General features: G+C 39.4%; 2 protein-coding genes across 2 annotated transcripts in view; both read left to right on the top strand.

The window, feature by feature from the left end:
* Positions 1 to 16: 16 nt before the first annotated feature.
* LOC103514197 (titin homolog) lies at positions 17 to 18,810 on the top strand. The gene is made up of 11 exons (XM_026827235.1): positions 17 to 1,537; positions 1,584 to 1,791; positions 4,176 to 4,206; positions 4,298 to 4,534; positions 4,616 to 12,722; positions 14,549 to 14,631; positions 15,165 to 15,242; positions 15,558 to 16,758; positions 16,929 to 17,079; positions 17,342 to 17,472; positions 17,788 to 18,810. The coding sequence occupies exons 1-11, from the start codon at positions 47 to 49 to the stop codon at positions 18,622 to 18,624; spliced, it is 12,555 nt and encodes a 4,184-aa protein (XP_026683036.1). The 5' UTR covers positions 17 to 46; the 3' UTR covers positions 18,625 to 18,810.
* A 3,913-nt stretch (positions 18,811 to 22,723) lies between these two features.
* LOC103514198 (probable ATP-dependent RNA helicase Dbp73D) overlaps positions 22,724 to 25,140 on the top strand; it is a 3,711-nt gene continuing 1,294 nt past the window's right edge. The window contains exons 1-4 of the mRNA XM_026827237.1: positions 22,724 to 22,727; positions 22,813 to 22,977; positions 23,339 to 23,687; positions 24,567 to 24,732. Of these exons, the coding sequence (XP_026683038.1) occupies positions 22,724 to 22,727; positions 22,813 to 22,977; positions 23,339 to 23,687; positions 24,567 to 24,732 (684 nt within the window). The remainder of the gene's footprint in view (positions 22,728 to 22,812; positions 22,978 to 23,338; positions 23,688 to 24,566; positions 24,733 to 25,140) is intronic.

The following is a 25,140-nucleotide window of genomic DNA, read 5'->3' on the forward strand; positions in this document are numbered from 1 at the left end:
AAATGTTGTGAGGAGAAGAGAGGATAACTTGGTGCAAGAAGGAGAAATGATTTTCGTCACGTCAGCACATGAAGAATTCACGGAGAAGACACCAGAAAGAGTCAAACCTCAAAGGAGAAGGACATGGACTAAACAGGATGGAGAAATATACTTCCAAACTACGTCAGCAACGGAATTTACAGAACATTCTACAACAGACTTGAGACAAGCTCAGGTTCGACATGTTGATAACCTAAAAACAGGAGGTACTTTTGAAGGAAAACCAAAAGATGATTATATGCCTGTTACAGCGGAAAGACCTAAACAGCAAAAACCGAAAGACAATTTAAGACCTGAAGGTGACTTTGAGAGGCCAACAAAAGTTACACCAGAGAAAGGAGAAAGACCAAAAGCCATAAAACCCAAGGACAATCTGAAACCCGAAGGAGAGTTTGAGAGACCAGTTAAGGAACCCCTGGGACCAGCTGACAGAGCTCCCATCATCAAACATCCAGATAATCTTAAATTAGAGGGTGATTTTGAAGACAAACCGCGACCTAAAGCACCCGAACGAGGAGAAAGAGCACCAATAAGAAAACCAAAAGACAATTTATATCCTGAGGGAGATTTCGAAAGACCAGAACATCAAGAATATAAAAAAGGCGAAAGACCTACAGCTTATAAACCCCACGACAACTTAAAACCAGAAGGAGAATTTGAGCGTCCAATAAAAGAGAAACCTAAACAAGCTGAACGTGTGGAGCCATTCAAGGTTAGAGATAACTTGAAAACCGAAGGAGAATTTGAGGGCCGTCCAAAGGATGATTATGGACCTAAGGTGGGTGATAGAGCTCCTGTTAAGAAACCACAAGATAATCTTTATCCTGAGGGTGAATTCGAAAGACCTGAATATCCAGAGTTCCAAAAAGCGGAGAGGCCCAAAGCCTTTAAACCCCACGATAATTTGAAACCAGAGGGAGACTTCGAACGACCAGTGAAAGAAAAGCCAAAACAAGGAGAACGTGTGGAGCCAATCAAGGTTAGAGATAACTTGAAACCCGAAGGAGAATTTGAAGGACGTCCAAAGGATGATTATGGACCAAAGATTGGCGACAGGGCTCCTGTTAAGAAACCTCAAGATAACCTTTATCCCGAAGGAGAGTTCGAAAGACCTGAATATCCCGAATTCCAAAAGGCTGAGAGACCAAAAGCTTTTAAACCACATGATAATCTGAAGCCAGAAGGAGATTTTGAACGTCCAGTAAAAGAAAAACCCAAACAAGCAGAAAGAGTTGAAGCCTTCAAGATGAAGGACAACTTAAAACCAGAGGGCGACTTCGAAGGACGTCCAAAGGATGATTATGGACCTAAGGTGGGTGACAGGGCTCCTGTTAAGAAACCACAAGACAATCTTTATCCCGAAGGAGAGTTTGAAAGACCAGAATATCCCGGATTCCAAAAGGGTGAAAGACCAAAAGCTTTCAAACCACATGATAACCTCAAACCAGAAGGAGATTTCGAACGCCCAGTTAAAGAGAAACCAAAACAAGCAGAAAAAGTTGAAGCCTTCAAGATGAAGGACAACTTGAAGCACTCCTGTTAAGAAACCACAAGACAATCTTTATCCCGAAGGAGAGTTTGAAAGACCAGAATATCCCGAATTCCAAAAGGGTGAAAGACCAAAAGCTTTCAAACCACATGATAACCTCAAGCCAGAAGGAGATTTCGAACGCCCAGTTAAAGAGAAACCAAAACAAGCAGAAAAAGTTGAAGCCTTCAAGATGAAGGACAACTTGAAGCTATACATTGAAGGCAAGATGGGTTTCAACACTTTCAACCTTTCAACTTCAACATAGAGGGGTTTATAACTTGGTAAGTTGACAAGTTCTAACTTTCATAACTTGGTAAGTACTTACTTAGGTACCTGTATACAAAAACCTGTTCATCATCTTTTTTCCATATTTTCATTATTTTCACATTCACATGCTTTGAGTTAAGAATTAAAGTTGAGAATGAATAGAAGAGTAGAATAGATAATTATTTTCGTGATATACCTAGATTACCAAGTAATTTCCATTAATATTTATGTGTCTTTGGATTTCCTGTTGAGGTGAGAAGCTGACTCCATCAGATTCATGGTAAGTTGACTGGTACCCTCTTACAATTACCACAGACTGCTAATAGGTGACTACAGGACAACATGATTCTCTACAAGTTAGCAGGACCTTCCTAAGCTATAAGACCTCACTATAGCAATCAACAAGTTTTTTGTAGGTAAGTAAAAGCTCCCAAGTTTTCTGGCAAATCAGATATCTAAAGGTAATTTTTTTTTTTTTCCATATTTTCATTATTTTCACATTCACATGCTTTGAGTTAAGAATTAAAGTTGAGAATGAATAGAAGAGTAGAATAGATAATTATTTTCGTGATATACCTAGATTACCAAGTAATTTCCATTAATATTTATGTGTCTTTGGATTTCCTGTTGAGGTGAGAAGCTGACTCCATCAGATTCATGGTAAGTTGACTGGTACCCTCTTACAATTACCACAGACTGCTAATAGGTGACTACAGGACAACATGATTCTCTACAAGTTAGCAGGACCTTCCTAAGCTATAAGACCTCACTATAGCAATCAACAAGTTTTTTGTAGGTAAGTAAAAGCTCCCAAGTTTTCTGGCAAATCAGATATCTAAAGGTATTTTTTGTTTTGTTTTGTCCATTCCACATTTCTGACCACTTAGAGGACCTACTAGTTACTAGTTTTCAAAGCCAAAAGATCTCTACAGCCCTAGAGCTGAAAACTACCCACAATATTATGCCATGTACTTAGTTATACAGCTATCTGTGAAAATCACCAGTATTAAAATTGTAGTTTTATGTTTCCTAAAAAGTTCTGTCTTTTGTCCATTTCTGAACACACCTACCCTCAATTCTATGACATCATGGAATGTTGCTTTCATATTGGTCTGTGCTTACATTGAAGGCAAGATGGGTCTAGATTTCTGAACACACCTACCCTCAATTCTATGACATCATGGAATGTTGCTTTCATATTGGTCTGTGCTTACATTGAAGGCAAGATGGGTTTCAACACTTTCAACTTCAACATAGAGGGGTTTATAACTTGGTAAGTTGACAAGTTCTAACTTTCATAACTTGGTAAGTAAGTACTTACTTAGGTACCTCCTTGATTTGGCAGTCACTTTTGTTTTTTATTGGACAACTAGGTAGGTACTAGAGTATCTCTAAGAGATTTGGCAGTCACTTTTGTTTTTTATTGGACAACTAGGTAGGTACTAGAGTATCTCTAAGAATTGGACAACTAGGTAGGTACCAGAGTATCTCTAAGAACTTTTTACTCTTGAATCCCTATGTGTTTTGCCAACTTTCATACCTCACAACATTTGCAAAATAAGGTGCTTCATAAGTTGCTACCTACTTACTGAGAGTGCAAAATAAATGAGGGAAGTTTTTTTTTTTTTTACTTACAAATATTGATGAGGTCTAAAATTGATGTAGTTGTGTTGAAGTATGGCAGCAATTGTAGCAGTCATTTTGGAATCTCTAAGAACTTTTTACTCTTGAATCCCTATGTGTTTTGCCAACTTTCATACCTCACAACATTTGCAAAATAAGGTGACCACTTTCACACGGGTCCATTTGAATACATTTTACTCGGACGTCATCGTCAGTTCACTGACTTATGACTACCCAGTACCCATTTGAAATTTTGAATGCTAGTTAATTTCATTGATGTGTGAAGTAGGAATAAGAGGAATTATTTATGAAGTTACTTGCTACTTACAAATGCAAATTATTTGATTTGTAGTTAATTTCATTGATGTGTGAAGTAGGAATAAGAGGAATTATTTATGAAGTTACTTGCTACTTACAAATGCAAATTATTTGATTTGTAGCCACTTTCACACGGGTCCATTTGAATACATTTTACTCGGACGTCATCGTCAGTTCACTGACTATGACTAGATGACTACCCATTTGAAATTTTGAATGCTAGTTAATTTCATTGATGTGTGAAGGAGGAATAAGAGGAATTATTTATGAAGTTACTTGCTACTTACAAATGCAAATTATTTGATTTGTAAGTAAAACTTTGGAACTTAATCTTAGCTTGTTTAAGGGATAAGTAGTACATAAATTTATCAACGTCAATAAATAATAATAATTCCAGCTTTCCTGTGGCAGCGGCTTGAAGGACCACTGTAATCTTCATCTTGGATAGCCTAACCTAAAGCAAAGGTATATCGTGCATCACATTAATATTCTAACCATGTTTCATCCTTCTCATTTCAGACGGCACAGATGTCCTCACAAAGTTGGCGGGGAAGGTCCCCCTATGGAATGGAATGTACACGAGGTTCCCAAGACATCTCTCACCCAAGATGAGTTCCATCCAATTCCCCTCGATAAAGTGGAGAGGCCCAAAATTCAAAGGCTGCATACTCAGTTGACTTTACCTGATGGAGATATTGGAGACACTACAGCGTACAAGGAAGACTACCCACCCAAGAAAGCTGAAAAAGGACCTCGGTAAGACAAGCGTCAAAGTGTTGCTTTGCCTTTTTTCAGAAAATATTCTTTGTTTCTAGTAGTATCTAGTATGTATTTTAGAGTGAAGGATAATTTGAAACCCGAAGGAGATTTCGAAGGACGTCCAAAGGACGACTATGGACCGAAAGTGGGTGATAGAGCTCCTGTTAAGAAGCCACAAGATAATCTATATCTTGAAGGAGAATTCGAACAACGAGAACATGTGGAATACCAGAGAGCAGAGAGAGTGGAGGCTTTTAGAGTGAAGGATAATTTGAAACCCGAAGGAGACTTCGAAGGACGTCCAAAGGATGACTATGGACCTAAAGTAGGTGATAGAGCTCCTGTTAAGAAGCCACAAGATAATCTTTATCTTGAAGGAGAATTTGAACAAAGAGAATATTTGGAATACCAGAGAGCAGAAAGACCCAAAGCTTTCAAGCCACATGATAATCTCAAACCAGAAGGCGATTTCGAACGCCCAGTTAAAGAAAAGCCCAAACAAGCAGAAAGAGTTGAAGCCTTCAAAATGAAGGACAACTTGAAACCAGAGGGCGACTTTGAGGGGCGCCCCAAAGATGATTACGGTCCAAAGGTGGGTGACAGAGCTCCTGTTAAGAAACCTCAAGATAACCTTTATCCCGAGGGAGAGTTTGAAAGACCTGAATATCCCGAATTCCAAAAGGCTGAAAGACCTAAAGCTTTCAAACCACATGATAACCTCAAGCCAGAAGGAGATTTCGAACGTCCTGTTAAAGAAAAGCCCAAACAAGCTGAACGGGTGGAACCATTCAAAATCAAAGACAATTTGAAACCCGAAGGAGAATTTGAAGGACGTCCCAAAGATGATTACGGTCCAAAGGTTGGAGATAGAGCTCCAGTGAAGAAGCCACAGGATAATCTTTATTTAGAAGGTGAATTTGAGAAACGAGAATACCAAGAATATAAAAAGGCTGAAAGACCTGTCGCTTATAAACCTCATGACAATCTTAAACCAGAAGGCGATTTTGAGCGCCCAATTAAAGAGAAGCCAAAACAAGCTGAACGGGTGGTGCCATACAAGACAAAAGACAATTTAAAACCTGAAGGTGACTTCGAAGGACGTCCAAAGGACGATTATGGGCCTAAAGTCGGCGACAGGGCTCCTGTTAAGAAACCACAAGATAACCTTTATCCCGAAGGAGAGTTCGAAAGACCTGAAAATCCCGAATTCCAAAAGGCTGAAAGACCAAAAGCTTTCAAACCCCACGATAATCTTAAACCAGAAGGAGATTTCGAACGCCCAGTGAAAGAAAAGCCCAAACAAGCTGAACGGGTAGAACCATTCAAAATCAAAGACAATTTGAAACCCGAAGGCGACTTCGAAGGACGCCCCAAAGATGATTATGGACCGAAGGTTGGAGATAGAGCTCCAGTCAAAAAGCCACAAGACAATCTTTATCCAGAAGGTGAATTTGAGAAACGAGAATACAAAGAATATAAGAAAGCTGAAAGGCCTGTCGCTTATAAACCTCATGACAATCTTAAACCAGAAGGCGATTTTGAGCGCCCAATTAAAGAAAAACCTAAACAAGCTGAACGCGTGGTGCCATACAAGACAAAAGACAATTTGAAACCTGAAGGTGACTTCGAAGGACGTCCAAAGGACGACTATGGACCTAAAGTAGGAGATAGAGCTCCTGTCAAGAAACCACAAGATAACCTTTATCCCGAAGGAGAATTTGAAAGACCAGAATATCCCGAATTCCAAAAGGCTGAAAGACCGAAGGCTTTTAAACCACACGATAACCTCAAGCCAGAAGGAGATTTTGAACGCCCAGTTAAAGAAAAGCCCAAACAAGCTGAACGGGTAGAACCATTCAAAATCAAAGACAATTTGAAACCCGAAGGCGACTTCGAAGGACGCCCCAAAGATGATTACGGTCCAAAGGTGGGTGACAGGGCTCCTGTCAAGAAACCACAAGATAACCTTTATCCTGAAGGTGAATTTGAAAGGCCTGAATATCCTGAATTCCAAAAGGCTGAAAGACCTAAAGCTTTCAAGCCACATGATAACCTTAAGCCAGAAGGAGATTTCGAACGTCCTGTTAAGGAAAAACCCAAACAAGCTGAACGGGTGGAACCATTCAAAATCAAAGACAATTTGAAACCCGAAGGAGACTTTGAAGGACGTCCAAAAGATGATTACGGTCCAAAGGTTGGAGATAGAGCTCCAGTGAAGAAGCCACAGGATAATCTTTATCCAGAAGGTGAATTTGAGAAACGAGAATACCAAGAATATAAAAAGGCTGAAAGGCCTGTCGCTTATAAACCTCATGACAATCTTAAGCCAGAAGGCGATTTTGAGCGCCCAATTAAAGAAAAACCCAAACAAGCTGAACGGGTGGTGCCATACAAGACAAAAGACAATTTGAAACCTGAAGGAGAATTTGAAGGCCGACCTAAAGATGATTATGGACCAAAGATTGGCGACAGGGCTCCTGTAAAGAAACCTCAAGATAACCTTTATCCCGAAGGAGAATTCGAAAGACCAGAATATCCGGAATTCCAAAAGGTTGAAAGACCAAAAGCTTTCAAGCCACACGATAATCTGAAGCCAGAAGGAGATTTTGAACGCCCAGTAAAAGAAAAGCCCAAACAAGCAGAAAGAGTTGAAGCTTTCAAGATGAAGGACAACTTGAAACCAGAAGGAGACTTCGAAGGTCGTCCAAAGGATGATTACGGTCCAAAGGTGGGTGACAGAGCTCCTGTTAAGAAACCTCAAGATAACCTTTATCCCGAGGGAGAGTTTGAAAGACCTGAATATCCCGAATTCCAAAAGGCTGAAAGACCTAAAGCTTTCAAGCCGCATGATAACCTCAAGCCAGAAGGAGATTTCGAACGTCCTGTTAAAGAAAAACCCAAACAAGCTGACCGGGTGGAAGCATTCAAAATCAAAGACAATTTGAAACCCGAAGGAGACTTTGAAGGACGCCCCAAAGATGATTACGGTCCAAAGGTGGGTGACAGGGCTCCTGTCAAGAAACCACAAGATAACCTTTATCCTGAAGGTGAATTTGAAAGGCCTGAATATCCTGAATTCCAAAAGGCTGAAAGACCTAAAGCTTTCAAGCCACATGATAACCTTAAGCCAGAAGGAGATTTCGAACGTCCTGTTAAGGAAAAACCCAAACAAGCTGAACGGGTGGAACCATTCAAAATCAAAGACAATTTGAAACCCGAAGGAGACTTTGAAGGACGCCCCAAAGATGATTACGGTCCAAAGGTGGGCGACAGGGCTCCTGTCAAGAAACCACAAGATAACCTTTATCCTGAAGGTGAATTTGAAAGGCCTGAATATCCTGAATTCCAAAAGGCTGAAAGACCTAAAGCTTTCAAGCCACATGATAACCTTAAGCCAGAAGGAGATTTCGAACGTCCTGTTAAGGAAAAACCCAAACAAGCTGAACGGGTGGAACCATTCAAAATCAAAGACAATTTGAAACCCGAAGGAGACTTTGAAGGACGCCCCAAAGATGATTACGGTCCAAAGGTGGGCGACAGGGCTCCTGTCAAGAAACCACAAGATAACCTTTATCCTGAAGGTGAATTTGAAAGGCCTGAATATCCTGAATTCCAAAAGGCTGAAAGACCTAAAGCTTTCAAGCCACATGATAACCTTAAGCCAGAAGGAGATTTCGAACGTCCTGTTAAGGAAAAACCCAAACAAGCTGAACGGGTGGAACCATTCAAAATCAAAGACAATTTGAAACCCGAAGGAGACTTTGAAGGACGTCCAAAAGATGATTACGGTCCAAAGGTTGGAGATAGAGCTCCAGTGAAGAAGCCACAGGATAATCTTTATCCAGAAGGTGAATTTGAGAAACGAGAATACCAAGAATATAAAAAGGCTGAAAGACCTGTCGCTTATAAACCTCATGACAATCTTAAACCAGAAGGAGATTTTGAGCGCCCAATTAAAGAAAAACCCAAACAAGCTGAACGGGTGGTGCCATACAAGACAAAAGACAATTTGAAACCTGAGGGTGAATTTGAAGGCCGACCTAAAGATGATTATGGACCTAAGGTCGGCGACAGGGCTCCTGTTAAGAAACCTCAAGATAACCTTTATCCCGAAGGTGAATTTGAAAAGAGGGAATATCCTGAATATCAAAAGACTGAGAGACCCAAGGCTTATAAACCACATGATAATCTAAAACCAGAGGGTGATTTTGAAAGACCCACCAAGGAGAAACCCAAACAAGCAGAGCGGGTAGAACCCTATAAATTGAAAGACAACTTGAAACCAGAGGGACATTTTGAAGGTCGTCCCAAAGATGATTATGGTCCCAAAGTTGGAGATAGGGCCCCTGTCAAAAAGCCACAAGACAATCTTTACCTTGAAGGAGACTTTGAACAACGTGAACATACTGAATTCCAAAAGTCTGAAAGACCAAAAGCTTTTAAACCACATGATAACTTAAAACCAGAAGGAGATTTTGAAAGACCTCATAAAGATGTTTTCAAACCTGCCGAAAAGGTGAAAGTGGTTAAACATGCAGACAATCTCAAGTCAGAGGGAAGCTTTGCTCAGAGAGAAATCGTTGAAGTTCGGAGAGGTGAAAGAGCTGATATTGTCAAACATAAAGATAATTTGAAAACAGAAGGTTTGATATCTACCACTCGCACGAGTGACGACTTTTGTATTACGAAAGGGGAACGTGCTGATATCGTTGTTCGAAAAGATAATCTGAAGATGGAAGGTGATTTTGAAACTTACAGATCCAGAGATGAGTTCAAGACTGTTTCAGCGGAGAAAGTCAACATTATCAGAAGAGAAGATAATATTATAATAGAAGGTGAACTGATAGATGTCAGGAGAAGAAACGATTACACCGCTACCAGAGGGGAACGTTCAGAAGTTATTAAACATGAAGATAATCTAAAAACGGAAGGTAAGTTCGAGTCATCTAAAACTAGTGATGACTTTACCGTTAAAAAGGTGGAAAAAATAACTCAAGTAAAACATGAAGATAACCTCAAACCTGAAGGTGAATTTGTACGGCCCACGCGGACAGGATTTGTACCCGCTGAAAGACCTAAAGTTGTGAAGCCAAAAGATAATTTGAAACCTGAAGGCGAATTTGAAAGACCAGCGAAAGAGTCTTATGGTCCTGGTGAAAGAGCTCCTATTGTGAAATACGCGGATAACTTGAAACCTGAAGGTGACTTTGAAAAGAGATCTCAAACTGAATTTGTACCAGCTGAAAGACCTAAAGTAGTGAAACCGAGAGATAATTTAAAACCAGAAGGAGATTTTGCACAGAGAGAAATAATTGAAATTAAAAAGGGCGATAGGGCAGCGATCGTTAAACATACTGACAATCTAAAATCAGAAGGTATCATTTATACTAGTAAAACTAGTGATGACTTTTGTGTCACTCGAGGAGAAAGAGCGGATATAAATATTCATGAAGATAATTTAAGAATGGAAGGAAAGTTTGAAACACACAGGTCTCGAGATGATTTTAGAAACGTTCGAGCTGAGAGGGTTGATATTATTAAGCGAGAAGATAATTTACACATGGAAGGAGAATTCACCGACCACAGACGAAGAGACGATTACTCTGTAGTAAGAGGAGAACGAACGGAAGTTGTAATACATGAAGATAATCTAAGAGTGGAGGGTAAATTCGATTCGTCAAGAACAAGAGATGACTTTAAAGTTGTTAAATCTGAAAGAGTTTCACCTATAAAACACAGTGATAACCTAAAGCCAGAAGGTGATTTCGAAAGACCTACGAAAGAGAAGTATGGTCCTGGAGAAAGGCCCAAAGCTGTCAAACCGAAAGATAATTTGAGGCCAGAAGGTGACTTTGAAAGACCAGAAAAAGATAAATATGGGCCAGGTGAAAGAGCTCCAATCGTTAGACATGCTGATAATTTAAAACCAGAAGGAGACTTTGAGCGACCGAAGAAAGAAAAATATGGACCTGGAGAAAGAGCTCATGCCGTTAAACCAAAAGATAATTTAAGACCAGAAGGTGAGTTCGAGAGGCCAGAAAAGGAGAAATATGGGCCTGGTGGACGGGCTCCAATTGTTAAACATCCCGATAATTTAAAACCAGAGGGAGACTTTGAAAGACCAGTGAAACAAAAGTATGGACCTGGAGAGAGACCTAAACCTGTCAAACCAAAGGATAACTTGAAACCAGAAGGTGATTTTGAAAGACCTCGAAAAGAAGGTTATGGGCCAGGAGAAAGGGCTGCTATTGTTAAACATCCAGACAATCTCAAGCCGGAGGGAGATTTTGAACGTCGAAAACCAGAGCAGTATGGACCTGGTGAACGACTAAAACCTATTAGACATCCAGATAATTTGAAGATGGAGGGAGAATTTACTAATATTAGTTATAAAAATGAATACTCTACAACGAGAGGAGAAAGAACAGAGATAGTAAAACATCAAGACAATTTGAAAGTTGAAGGAAAGTTTGAAGGTATTTCAAAATCAAAAGAAGATTATAAACCTGGTCAAGGTCACAGACCGATAATTCAGAAGCCTAGAGATAATCTCGCACTTCCTGAAGGGAAAATAGAATCTCATACTACGAGTAAAGACACATTCAAAATTCAGAGACAAGAAAAAGACGAATCTCTCATAAACAAAAGGCGTCACATGCAATCCCAAATAACATTAGGTAGTGAAAAAACTTTCGGAACATATAGTAAAAAGACGGCCTCTATTGTGAGCAAACAAATCCAAGAGAATATAGATCAACAAGTGCATTTATCACAAAACATAGAAGAGCGTAACGTTGTAAAACAACGTGCTGTTGCAAAACCAACGATGATTATTCAGAGTAATGGTCATCACATAGAGTCTTCTGAACGGGAACAAAGTTGCAGACAACAGGTAGAAAGAAGAGAGCAACAACAAATGATTTCACGATCAGAGCAGAAAATGTCCAAATCCTCATCAACTTCTATGTCCAACATAAAACAGTCCGTGGAGCAAGAAACCAGATCAACCCAACAAATCAGAAGAGGACAGCAGCCATGTGAAATTCATGGTCGGCGAAACCAATATTTACAGTCTGAAGAACAGAAAGTAATTCAATTGAAGAATATAAATGAAAATATAGAACAGAGTGTGAAACACTCGGAAGTTAGACAATCTGGTAGAAAAACGTGGGGAAAAAGAGAAGACTATGAAACAGAAAGAAGGAATTATGATATTAACCAAGAAAATAAACTTATGAAAATAAATGAGAATCTTCGAGAGCAGAACATAATGCGCAGTGGTTCTGTAGCTAGAGATTACAACTATTATGAGCAAAGTAATCAACACCAGGAAAACAGATCAGCTCACAGCAGTGCTCTTAGGTCTTCCTCATCCTCCAATATTAATCAAAGCCAAACGTCTTTCAACAGAAATAGTATTTCTGATCGAAGCCATTCTTCAGACAGCAAAAGCCATAATATCGTGTCTTCCTCCGATTCAAGAAGTAGCTTAAGCTCATCTAATATTGAATCCAGAACCTACTCTAGTGAAGTTAGGAATGTTAGAAGCAGCCATGTAGCAAGTTCAGAGTTCCAGAAAACCATTCGTCAAGAAGGCTTTAAAGATTCTGAACTTCAATCTCAATTACAAACAGCTGGTCATCATAGAAAGAATATCATCTCATCAAGCTCTGGCGATGTTAGTAATGCTGTATTACATCGTAAAGGCATTGTCTCTGCTACCGAGTCAGAACACACATTGTCTTCTACAGCGGCTATTCAAAGACAGAGCTTGAGAAATCTTGACGGCCAATTCATGACCTCCTCACAAGATAGGAAAAGTTTGAGCTCACTTCACAGACAAGGTATTGACGAACACATTTCTAACATTAGAAAATCTGACCACATGACAGTGGGAGGAAAGTTCTATGGACAAAGTGAAGCCAGTAGGTCCTACGGGAATTTCTCTGGTCAACAAACAGTGACCCGTACCAGACAATCCAACACATCGAGTATTTCATTGGGATCTGAAATGTCCCGTCAGGAAATCGCTAGTCTTTACAAGAAGGAATTTACACCCCGAGTCAGCGGTCCTTGTCCTGCTGCTACTATTGATAAAAGCCAGAATGTATTCAAACATACAAGAGATACCAAAACCCATAAGTTCTACTTACCTAATGTAACTCCTGGCAAACCAGCACAGCGATAAGTGCTCCAGCTGCTCGAATTTCTCTTTAGATTGTTTTTATTTATAAATTAATTTATAATTAAAACTAACTTCAAAACTAACCCGTGCCTTATTTTAAGCTGTGATTTGTTATATTATTTACCTATTTACTCAATTATTTCTTCTTCTTTTATTATGTATGCAGGGTGTTCCGCAAACGTCTGAACAAGGTTTGAGGGTTCATGATGGACCTAAAGGCCTATCATAATAAATTAGAGCAAAATAGTCACATCCAATATTTTCAATAGGGGTGAAATTATTCAGTTTTCTGATTTTCACCGCTTTACATACCTTGTTCCTTTAAAACGCTTCTTGCTTCGTACTAATACATTTTACCACAGACCTACTGTAGGTATCTTATTAGTCTTATTAAGTTTTAAGTAGGTAGATATATTTGTGTCGTTATAGATTTTTCTATTGTAACTAGGTATTAAGTTTTTTAATCATAAATAAATAAACTGAAATTATAACTCTCTGTTGTTTTACTTGTTCCCACATCTAGGATTAAGAAAAAAAAAAGTACGAGCCTGTACGCAACCAGCAACACGTGACTTTATTTACCAACCACTCACGATGGTGCTTAACTTTAGTGCTAGTGTATGATTTCAACATCGCGTGGCGCTTTACATGATAAACATGACCTGTGACACTGGTCATCCAGAAATAATGGAATTAAAAATTTGTATTAAGTTTTTTAATCATAAATAAATAAACTGAAATTATAACTCGCTGTTGTTTTACTTGTTCCCACATCTAGGATTAAAAAAAAAGTACGAGCCTGTACGCAACCAGCAACACGTGACTTTATTTACCAACCACTCACGATGGTGCTTAACTTTAGTGTATGATTTCAACATCGCGTGGCGCTTTACATGATAAACATGACCTGTGACACTGGTCATCCAGAAATAATGGAATTAAAAATTAGTTTTGATGACTGTTTCATTACGGCTGATACCTAGCTCTCTGTACTTCGAAAACAAAATATTTCCTTTACCGGCAGATTAAAAGTGAAAAGTCTAAGAAAGGAGCAATATACGAGCCTCTAATATAAAGTTCGCCCCGGGTTGGAATCGAACCTACGATCTAGCACTTACAAGGGAAACGGGTAACCACCCTCCAAGGCTCCAAGCTAAATCTGACGAAACTACGAAAATGTTTTCGCCTTTAAAATAATCTTCACGCAATATGCAATACATCAATCGCTATGAACGCAACGCTTCCGTGTGAAAGAGGCCTTGAGGCCGTGGTTATGAACAGGGCCATCGTAGGACATCGTCGGACTTTTTGCGTGTAAAGTTGGCGGGAAATTCGAATTTTTGATTTTTTTTTCCGCAACTTGTACAATCTGAATTCATTTTTTACTTTTTATCTTTAGTTTGCACGTTTATATTATACTTTTCATTTATATTAGCTATTAAAAACAAGCAAATTACAAAGCAAACAAAAATGAATATAAAATGAATTTTAAAAATTGCCGCCGGGACAGCTATCTTACGTCGTCCGAGCTCATCTCAGCCCTGTTCATAAACACACCCTGAACTTTTGCTATGTTCACACATAAGCAAACTCCGCTCCGAGCGCCAAAATTTAAATTTCACTCATGACCCCATGTGCAAGGTGCAAGTGCAAGTGAAAGTGCATCTGTTCTGTTGAGTGGGGAGTGGGTAGTGCAAGAAAAAGGGTTTTGAAAAGCAAAAAAATAATTTTCTGAAGTAAAAGTACAAAAGGTCAGCTTAATTTGCACTTGTACCATTATTTCTGAGTTTGACATAATCTTGTGTACCTATATTAATTGACCAAAGACCAGGAATACTGGATTTCAAGAAGCAAGAACTATTGGATCTGCCGATCTATTCAGTACAATGGATTTGTTTGTTGTAAACAGGTGAGTCAAGAAGTGAGCTTTTACCCTCGGTTTCGATGATCAAAAGCCTTCAAGTTATTATGGTACTTGTTCAGGAGTCATGTCAATAGAAATTTGCTACGAAAAGGAGATGTCACAAATAAGCAGTGACCAGGGCTAGGTTAAATACAAAAAGGAGCTTTCTTTTTCATTATCATGACTTCTTAATAACCAAATTTTTACTCCCTCTAGAAACATTGCAAATTTAAATTTCACTCATGACCCCATGTGCAAGTGCAAGGTGCAAGTGCATTTGCATTTGTTGAGTGGGGAGTGGGTAGTGCTAGTTCGAATTTAAATTTCACTCATGACCCCATGTGCAAGTGCAAGGTGCAAGTGCATTTGCATTTGTTGAGTGGGGAGTGGGTAGTGCTAGTGCAAGAAAAAGGGTTTTGAAAAGCAAAAAAATAATTTTCTGAAGTAAAAATACAAAAGGTCAGCTTAATTTGCACTTGTACCATTATTTCTGAGTTTGACATAATCTTGTGTACCTATATTAATTGACCAAGGACCAGGAATACTGGATTTCAAGAAGCAAGAACTATTGGATCTGCCGATCTATTCAGTGCAATGGATTTGTTTGTTGTAAACAGGTGAGGCAAGAAGTGAGCTTTTACCCTCGGTTTCGATGATCAAAACATCAAAAGCCTTCAAGTTATTATGGTACTTGTTCAGAAGTCATGTCAATAGAAATTTGCTACGAAAAGGAGATGTCACAAATGAGCAGTGACCAGTGTTATTATAGGGCTAGGTTAAATACAAAAAGGAGCTTTCTTTTTCATTATCATGACTTCTTAATAACCAAATTTTTACTCCCTCTAGAAACATTGCCAAAATTGACTTATGTGGTACTAAAGTTCAGATGACAATATTTTATATAATTTATGTCTTTCATTTACATTTTACAGATACTATGGCAATGAAACATCATCAAATTTTCTGATTGATAAGTCAACTCCTCAAACAGAAAACAAGTGTAATCAAAATGAAGAAGAACCTACCAAAGTTAAGAAAAGGAAGAAAAGAGATATTGATGTAAATGGTTTACCTAATAATGAATGTAATTTTATAACAGAAGATGAAGTCTGTGATACCACTTTACTCAGTAAGAAAAAGAAATCAAAAGAAAAACAGTGTGATGATGATACCTGTGAAGATAATAATACACAAGATGCTGTATGTACAAATGTTGAAAACAGTCGTCCCAAAAGAAAGAAGTCTAAAACCTGTGAAATTAGTGAAGAGATTAATGATGAAAGTTCAATTAAAAAGAAAAAGAAGTCACTCACTGTGGACAATAGGAACATTGAAGATGAGTGTGCTACCCAAGAAAATATAGTTAAACCAGAATCAACTGAACAGGATACAAGAGAAAATGGATTAAACAACATAGAAAGTATAGAAAATACATCTAAAAAACAAAAGTCAAACAAACATCCACTAAGTAATGAATTAGTAGCTACTAATGTTACAGAAAGTCCTTCTCAAAAGAAAAAGAAAAGGAAATCTGGTATAGATTCAAATGAAATTTCAACTGAAGAAAATCTAAATACTAAATCACAGGAATTTACTAAAAACAAAATTGATGAAGCACATGATAAATTAAGTAATAAAACAAGCAAAAGAAAATCAGAAAAGATCAGTACCAGTGTTGACCGTGAAGAAAGCAAAAAAGATCTAGAGCAAAATGATGTCCCTAGAGATAGGATGAAAAAGCAAACCTTAGAGGTCCCTGCTGCTATTGAGAAAGATTGTCCTATCAAACCTGTTTCAAATGTGGAGATTGATGGAGGAAAATTCAAGAAGATGAGAACTGATGAGAATACAAATGCCATTTCCAATAAGACCAAAATTGACAATAATAATAGTGAGATCAAGAAGGTAGAAAGTAAATCAGATGAGACTTCTAAGAAAGGAAAGAAAAGATTCAGGCAACGTGCAAGGTATAAGAACAAACCCAAGAATGAGGAAAATAAAGATGAAGGAAATAAGCCAGAGGAAGAAGACAAAGAAGATGAAAGTAGTGAAGAAGAACATGATAAAGAAAACACAAATGATCTTGGAGGATTTCAAGTTATAGGCAATTTGGAGTTTCAGAAGAAGAAAAAGGTAAAGTATGGTTAGGAAAATATATTCTTTTACTAGAAAAAAAAAATAAAAAAATACAATAGGTAGGTACTTGTTGTTTTGAAAAACTTAAAATTATATTAAGTACCTATGAGTGTCATGCAAAGTTATCCCCCACTTCTTTGTTTGAAAATGTGTTGTTTGTCTTTCAGGTGAAAAGAGTGTTACCAGATTGGCTGGCAAAACCTACAGTCATATCTGTTGACCTGAAAAATCTGAACAGTAAGGTTGAAGACCTGGCAGAGTTGAATCCCTATTTCAAGAAACTTTTGAGAAGGAATGAAGTCACCAATTTCTTCCCAGGTAATTTGGTTTAATGATCTATAGAACTCACTAAAAGTACTCCTATGATGCAGTAAGTTGGAAACTGAGCCCATTTCCCTTCTTCTGAAGCTCATTTCCCAGTTTTTGGTGTTACCGCTTGTACTAAACCATTGGAAATCCAAGAATAATGATGACAGTATGCCACAACCATAATAATAGTGTACCATAATAATCTTACCTATTCTAGGAATTGTAATATTGTATTGTAGGGCATTTTCACACCCATCTTGTCTATTTTCAGTTCAAAGTGAACTCATCCCATTCCTCATCAAGCAGCACTCAAGGAGGTCTCTGTTCTGGCCCAGAGATATTTGTGTGTCGGCTCCTACTGGCAGTGGAAAAACATTGGCCTTTGTTCTCCCCATCCTTCAGGTAATGTAGAATTTGTTAAATAAATGTATTTGATTCAATTAAATGTGAAGAAGAAGAAGAAGAAGGGGCAAATAACCTGTGAGATTGCAAGGGGAAACTATTTCAAATATTTGGCTATCAGGCTCTGTGTCACCTCGGGGCAAATAACCTGTGAGATTGCAAGGGGAAACTATTTCAAATATTTGGCTATCAGGCTCTGTGTCACCTCGCCTCCATTGGGACTACAAAGCCAGGCACTCACTATCAGGTACGCCTGATCAGGACCGCCTATCATGTCTATCTGATACTTGATGAGCACACACACATCAGGATCAGGTAGACCTGACAGGTACGGCTGCCTCCAATATTAATCAAAGCCAAACGTCTTTCAACAGAAATAGTATTTCTGATCGAAGCCATTCTTCAGACAGCAAAAGCCATAATATCGTGTCTTCCTCCGATTCAAGAAGTAGCTTAAGCTCATCTAATATTGAATCCAGAACCTACTCTAGTGAAGTTAGGAATGTTAGAAGCAGCCATGTAGCAAGTTCAGAGTTCCAGAAAACCATTCGTCAAGAAGGCTTTAAAGATTCTGAACTTCAATCTCAATTACAAACAGCTGGTCATCATAGAAAGAATATCATCTCATCAAGCTCTGGCGATGTTAGTAATGCTGTATTACATCGTAAAGGCATTGTCTCTGCTACCGAGTCAGAACACACATTGTCTTCTACAGCGGCTATTCAAAGACAGAGCTTGAGAAATCTTGACGGCCAATTCATGACCTCCTCACAAGATAGGAAAAGTTTGAGCTCACTTCACAGACAAGGTATTGACGAACACATTTCTAACATTAGAAAATCTGACCACATGACAGTGGGAGGAAAGTTCTATGGACAAAGTGAAGCCAGTAGGTCCTACGGGAATTTCTCTGGTCAACAAACAGTGACCCGTACCAGACAATCCAACACATCGAGTATTTCATTGGGATCTGAAATGTCCCGTCAGGAAATCGCTAGTCTTTACAAGAAGGAATTTACACCCCGAGTCAGCGGTCCTTGTCCTGCTGCTACTATTGATAAAAGCCAGAATGTATTCAAACATACAAGAGATACCAAAACCCATAAGTTCTACTTACCTAATGTAACTCCTGGCAAACCAGCACAGCGATAAGTGCTCCAGCTGCTCGAATTTCTCTTTAGATTGTTTTTATTTATAAATTAATTTATAATTAAAACTAACTTCAAAACTAACCCGTGCCTTATTTTAAGCTGTGATTTGTTATATTATTTACCTATTTACTCAATTATTTCTTCTTCTTTTATTATGTATGCAGGGTGTTCCGCAAACGACTGAACAAGGTTTGAGGGTTCATGATGGACCTAAAGGCCTCTTCTTCTTCTTCTTCTTCTTCTTCTTCTTCTTTTATTATGTATGCAGGGTAGTGTTCCGCAAACGACTGAACAAGGTTTGAGGGTTCATGATGGACCTAAAGGCCTATCATAATAAATTAGAGCAAAATAGTCACATCCAATATTTTCAATAGGGGTGAAATTATTCAGTTTTCTGATTTTCACCGCTTTGCATACCTTGTTCCTTTAAAACGCTTCTTGCTTCGTACTAATACATTTTACCACAGACCTACTGTAGGTATCTTATTAGTCTTATTAAGCAATGAGCAAACAAAGAAAGAGACGAGAGAAAGAATTAATAATACTATGGACGAATAAAATTGGGGATAATGGTTTTAGTATCTGGTGGTTTATATCTGTTGAACAGACAAATGAATGAGAACCTTTGGAAAATATGGAATTAGTGAAGTCAAAAAGTGAAGAATTTCTGACTGAACAGGTAACGAAATGTTACAAATACCAATGTTCTAACGGGAGATATTTTTCATTTTCCAGACAAGGTGACGGGGAAACACGTCAGTTTGGTGGACATTGTCGTAACCACTCCTGGTCGTCTAGTCGATCACCTGACCAACAGTCCTGGGTTCGATCTATCGGAGCTGAAATTTCTTGTGGTTGACGAGGCAGACCGAATGATCGACAATAACGATTGCAACTGGCTTCTCCATATCAACAAACACATTAATTACCAGGGTAAGCAGTGAAATTGATTTCATAGGGGAAACTGTAACCACGGACGTCTTATCGTCCTGAAAACGAAGGGAGGAAAACAGGATAGGAGAAAGCCAGCCTTATCAGTTTCCTTTTACCAGCCTTATTTACATATTATGGGGACCAATGAGTTAATAACCTACCAGTCCAGCAGCGATAGTACGTTGTTGTTGGTGCTGTTGTTGTTAACGTCATTGACAACGTTAAGTCACTCATCTTCCAGGTCCAGGAAGGTGGCTATCGCCACAGAGTTGGTTCATAATATGTTAACGTCATTGACAACGTTAAGTCACTCATCTTCCAGGTCCAGGAAGGTGGCTATCGCCACAGAGTTGGTTCATAATATTCGTTGGTCCAAAGACTAAGGTCCAAATAGTGATAGTACGTTAAAATCATCAGTTCCCGATGGTTCACTGGAGTTAAGCAAAGTTCCGTGTAGTTGGTATCCGGATGGCAAAGGTCCAAATAGTGATAGTACGTTGAAATCATCAGTTCCCGATGGTTCACTGGAGTTAAGCAAAGTTCCGTGTAGTTGGTATCCGGATGGGTGACCATCTGGGTAACCGGCCCTACTCATGCTGAGTGAAGTTAATGTGAGTAGGTGGGCAGCTTGTCTCCAAATGAAGGGTAAAACCCCTGTCACCAAAGCCTGGGCAAATAACCTGTGAGATTGCAAGGGGAAACTATTTCAAATATTTGGCTATCAGGCTCCGTGTCACCTCGCCTCCATTGGGACTACAAAGCCAGGCACTCACTATCAGGTACGCCTGATCAGGACCGCCTATCATGTCTATCTGATAGAGGTTAAAACTGTAGTTACAGAAAAGAAATCAGCCAAAGTAGGAGACGAAAAGGTTAAAATAGCTGTTAGTACTGATTCACCTACTACTGGGCAGACTTCTGGAGAAACTGTGAAAACCAAAGATCAGAAAATGGTGAAGAGAAGTGAAATCAAGAAAGTGGTGAAGAAAAATGCCAAGACCGAAGGGAAAAATAAATTCAGTAAGAAAAATAAACCCAACAAAAAGAAAAACCAGGAAGTGAAGAAGATGAAAAATGAAGGAGAAAAGAAGAGTGCAATGAAGAGGAACAAAAAGATCAAACTCAAGAAACTGCTGAAGAAACAGAAAGGTCAAAACAAAATTGGTGAAGATAAGGCAAAGAAATCTTGATAAAATATATAGAAGACTCGTATCTCCTTCCATGCCAATGAAGACTTTGTTCTGACGTACCGAAAGGAGACTAAAATATTAAAATAAATGTTTAGTTAGAGGTTTAGTTTGTTAGTCTATGACAATTGTCCATTAAGCACAAGCAGCGTCTACGAGCCTACACTAAGGACGATCGACATCGACTGAAACACGAAGTCCTTTCAAAGTATCCTATCTTACCTCTTCATATGGGTTCCAGGCGATATCGGTCGACTGTGTAGCGTAGACACATTTCCACAGGTATGAATTACCTGTTCCCTCTGTACTTACCCAATATGTACATAAAGTATGAATAGCCCACATCAGAAAGACGATATCCGAACTTCCAAGTTGGTTTCATTTTAAGGTGAATGACATGCTCTATGCAAAATGCTGGATAGATAGAAAATGAAATACGAAGACCATATTTTCAAATAAGTAAAAAAATATCATTGTTTTTTATAATGTGTTGTTTTTACAAATAAATAAGGTACCTATAGGTATATACCTTGTTTGTTCTGTTTAAAAAAGAAACAAATAAATAGTAATTCAATGGAGAAATTTCACTGATGACAGGATATCTTTGTAATACAAAAGTACACAGTGGACATTTCAAAAAAGGTCCGTCTGTCAGGTCTACCTGATAACAACAAAAAAATGAGGATTCTTGGAAGATTGGAAGCTAGAGAATAATAAGGGATTAAGTGATTATTTATTCTGGATTCTGAGGCTAGCCACTCACTATCACATTTCAACATGTACATTTAAATTATCAAAGAATTTCAGAATCTCGGTGGATCTGATCTTGGAAGTTAGATCTATTTAAGATCAACTCAAGATCGATTCCAACTTAATCTAGCAATCTACTCGGACTCAACAGTAATTATCTTGATTTACAGACAGATAGATAACTATGTATATTTTATTGCAACGGCTTCTGATTAATTAATCCCAAGGACTTGAGAATCTGCTGTGACATGACCGGGAACCGAACCCCTACAGGGTTAGCCGCGGGCTATCTGGGGGCAAACTGAGGGGGCGGGGGCCTCAAGTGTCTCTGAGGCAGGCCGGGTGGAGGGCCCCTAATCTGAGGGGGAGGCCCCGGAGGCCAGCCTACAGGCCGAATGCCAGCCCGGGGCCTATGTAATATACCATGAGGAGGCGGGGGGTGGGGGGCCTCGTGATAATGTGGGACACATTTCTTACCTACCCATCTCGACCTCAGCGTCTTCTATTCTCAGCCACTCTATCACATGATCCGGAGAAATTGCATCAGCTCAGTCTGTTCCAGCCCAAGCTATTCACCTCCGTGGTGGAACCAGCGGGCACTGGTGAGTTTATACTCTCTTTATAATCATCAGCACTAGTGGTTGACCTGTTCTTTGTACGGGATAAGAGCGTAACTTTGAAGCACCGCCATTTTGAATCAGGATGGAATGTGACAAATGTAGCCTAATTCACCCTCAGTACTCTTCTTAACAACTACAAAAGATCTCATCAAAATCGGTCGAGCCGTTTTCTCGTGAAAAGAGGACAAAAACAGGTCTATCAGCGTGACGTAGAGACCGACAGAAATTTCTGCAATGTGATTTTTGGGATCCTTGATGCATAAGGTGTAAGAATAGCTAAAAATTTCACGATTCTAAGCAATGTACAGACAAATCTACAATTTTATTTATATATATTTTGCTTTGTTTTCAGGCGACACACAGCCGACATCCAGTGAGGCAGGTGCGGACAATCTAATAATCATCAGCAGCACTAGTGGTTGACCTCCTTTGTACGGGATGCAGGCGTGACTTTGAAGCACCGCCATTTTGAATCAGGATGGAATGTGACAAATTTAAGTAGCCTATGTGACTGAGCCGTTTTCTCGTGAAAAGAGGACAAAAAAGGTATAGCAGCGTGACAGACTGACGGAAATTTTTCCGATGCGATTTTTGGGATCCTTGATGCATAATGGGTAAGAATAACTAAAAATTTCATGATTCTAAGCAATGTACAGACAAATCTACAATTTTATTATCATTCTTTTGCTTCGTTTTCAGGCGATACACAGCCGACATCCAGTGAGGGCGGTCCGGACAATCTCTCCTCGGGTTTCATCGGAAAATTCACGACTCCTGCCGAACTCAGTGAAAAACTCACCACGTGTAGTACGAACCTGAAACCCCTCGTCCTCTATCAGCTGATTAGGAAACACGCCATGCAAGGTGTTCTATTATAATCATCAGCACTAGTGGTTGACCTGTTCTTTGTACGGGATAAGAGCGTGACTTTGAAGCACCGCCATTTTGAATCAGGATGAAATGTGGCAAATGTAGCCTAATTCACCCTCAGTACTCTTCTTAACAACTACAAAAGATTTCATCAAAATCGGTCGAGCCGTTTTCTCGTGAAAAGAGGACAAAAACAGGTCTATCAGCGTGACGTAGAGACCGACAGAAATTTCTGCAATGTGATTTTTGGGATCCTTGATGCATAAGGGGTAAGAATAGCTAAAAATTTCACGATTCTAAGCAATGTACGGACAAATCTACAATTTTATTTATATATATTTTGCTTTGTTTTCAGGCGACACACAGCCGACATCCAGTGAGGCAGGTGCGGACAATCTCTCTTCGGGTTTCATCGGAAAATTCACGACTCCTGCCGAACTGAGTGAAAAACTCACCACGTGTAGTACGAACCTGAAACCCCTTGTTCTATATCAGCTGATTAGGAAACACGCCATGCAAGGTGTTCTATGCTTTGTGAACACCGCACAGGGAGCACATCGCCTGGCTAGACTGCTGCATCATATTGACAATGTGGCCACTAAGGGGGCTGGCACCAAGATGAACATAGCCGAGGTCTATTCTGATTTGAAGTTCGATCAGAGGAATAAGATCATACAGGAGTTTCGTCGCCGGAAGATTGATTTGTAAGTAAACTGAGAAACTGGTATAGCTAATGTGTGGGGGTCGAGTGGATCGGAGCACATCACATGTCTTCAGGCACACTCGATTTGTCAAGAGTCTAGGTTTTCCTTGCCCTTGGGATCAATTTAATTTGAAGTTACCTTGGAGGGTGGATCGTCTGCTTTTTTAACGCCAGGTTGCGGGTTCAATTCCCGCCGGGGCCAGCTTTACCCCAAACAGATGTGGTTTGTTCTCGGAACGGTTGGCTTTCCCTTATCCTGTTCTCTCTTCGATTTCGAGACGACAAGGCCTCTGTTGTTTGAGTTCCCTCCACCAAGTCCATTTTTTTCTTTCTTTTAAGGCGCTGTAACACTTGGACGTTTTTCATGAATCTTTGGTTCATTTTAACTTGAGACTGTAGACCTGGGTGTCATGTATATTACTAACTTATTCTCTAGGATAGGAGAAAAAGCCAGCCGTTCCGAGAACGAACCTTACCCGTTATGGATAATTTCCGCTCCGGACGGGAATCGAACCCGCGACCTAGCGTTACCAACCAAGCTGACTAGGCTGGTAAGAGTTCAAAAAATACTGAGATGTGTAAATCAAATGGGTGACGACGTTAAAGAAAACCCACGATCCCGCCGGGGCCAGCTTTACCCCAAACAGATATGGTTTGTTCTCGGAACGGTTGGCTTTCCCTTATCCTGTTCTCTCTTCGATTTCGAGACGACAAGGCCTCTGTTGTTTGAGTTCCCTCCACCAAGTCCATTTTTTTCTTTCTTTTAAGGCGCTTTAACACTTGGACGTTTTTCATGAATCTTTGGTTCATTTTAACTTGAGACTGTAGACCTGGGTGTAATGTATATTACTAACTTATTCTCCATCTCATGTGTTCCCAGAGTGGTAGCCTCAGACAATCTGGCCCGTGGTATAGATGTGGAGAATATTGATGTAGTGATCAACTATGAAGCTCCCGACAATATCAAGAAATACATACACAGGATAGGACGAACAGCCAGAGGCGGTAGACAGGGTACCAGTGTTACTCTAGTAACTACACACGAGGTAAGATATGACAATGAATAGATTATACCTTGTTTATCCTGCTGGGATAGGACTGAAAAGTCCCTTTACCCCCGCAGTCTAACCAAGGTCTCATATATTTTGACATACCCCGGCCCTTTTGGTGTCGTGCGCCAATGGGATCTACCAGTGTGGTAGGCCTATGGTTGATGTCTTGAAACGAATTGAGTACTTGGTAGCCTTGACCTACTAAAATTGCATTATAGTGTAAACCTGGAATCAGAAACCTGTTGTTATAATTACTTGGTTGAGGACACGCTTATCGGTGGGAAGGACCTGGACTTCGTACTCACGAATTGCAACAGTTAACTGCAATTGTGGTTGTCGTGGTTGTTGGTTGCATGATAGGACGACCTGACATCCATAATTAGTAACCCAGGGGTATTATAT

This window comes from Diaphorina citri, unplaced genomic scaffold (genome assembly GCF_000475195.1).
Source record: "Diaphorina citri unplaced genomic scaffold, Diaci psyllid genome assembly version 1.1 scaffold1100, whole genome shotgun sequence".
Lineage (NCBI taxonomy): Eukaryota > Metazoa > Arthropoda > Insecta > Hemiptera > Psyllidae > Diaphorina > Diaphorina citri.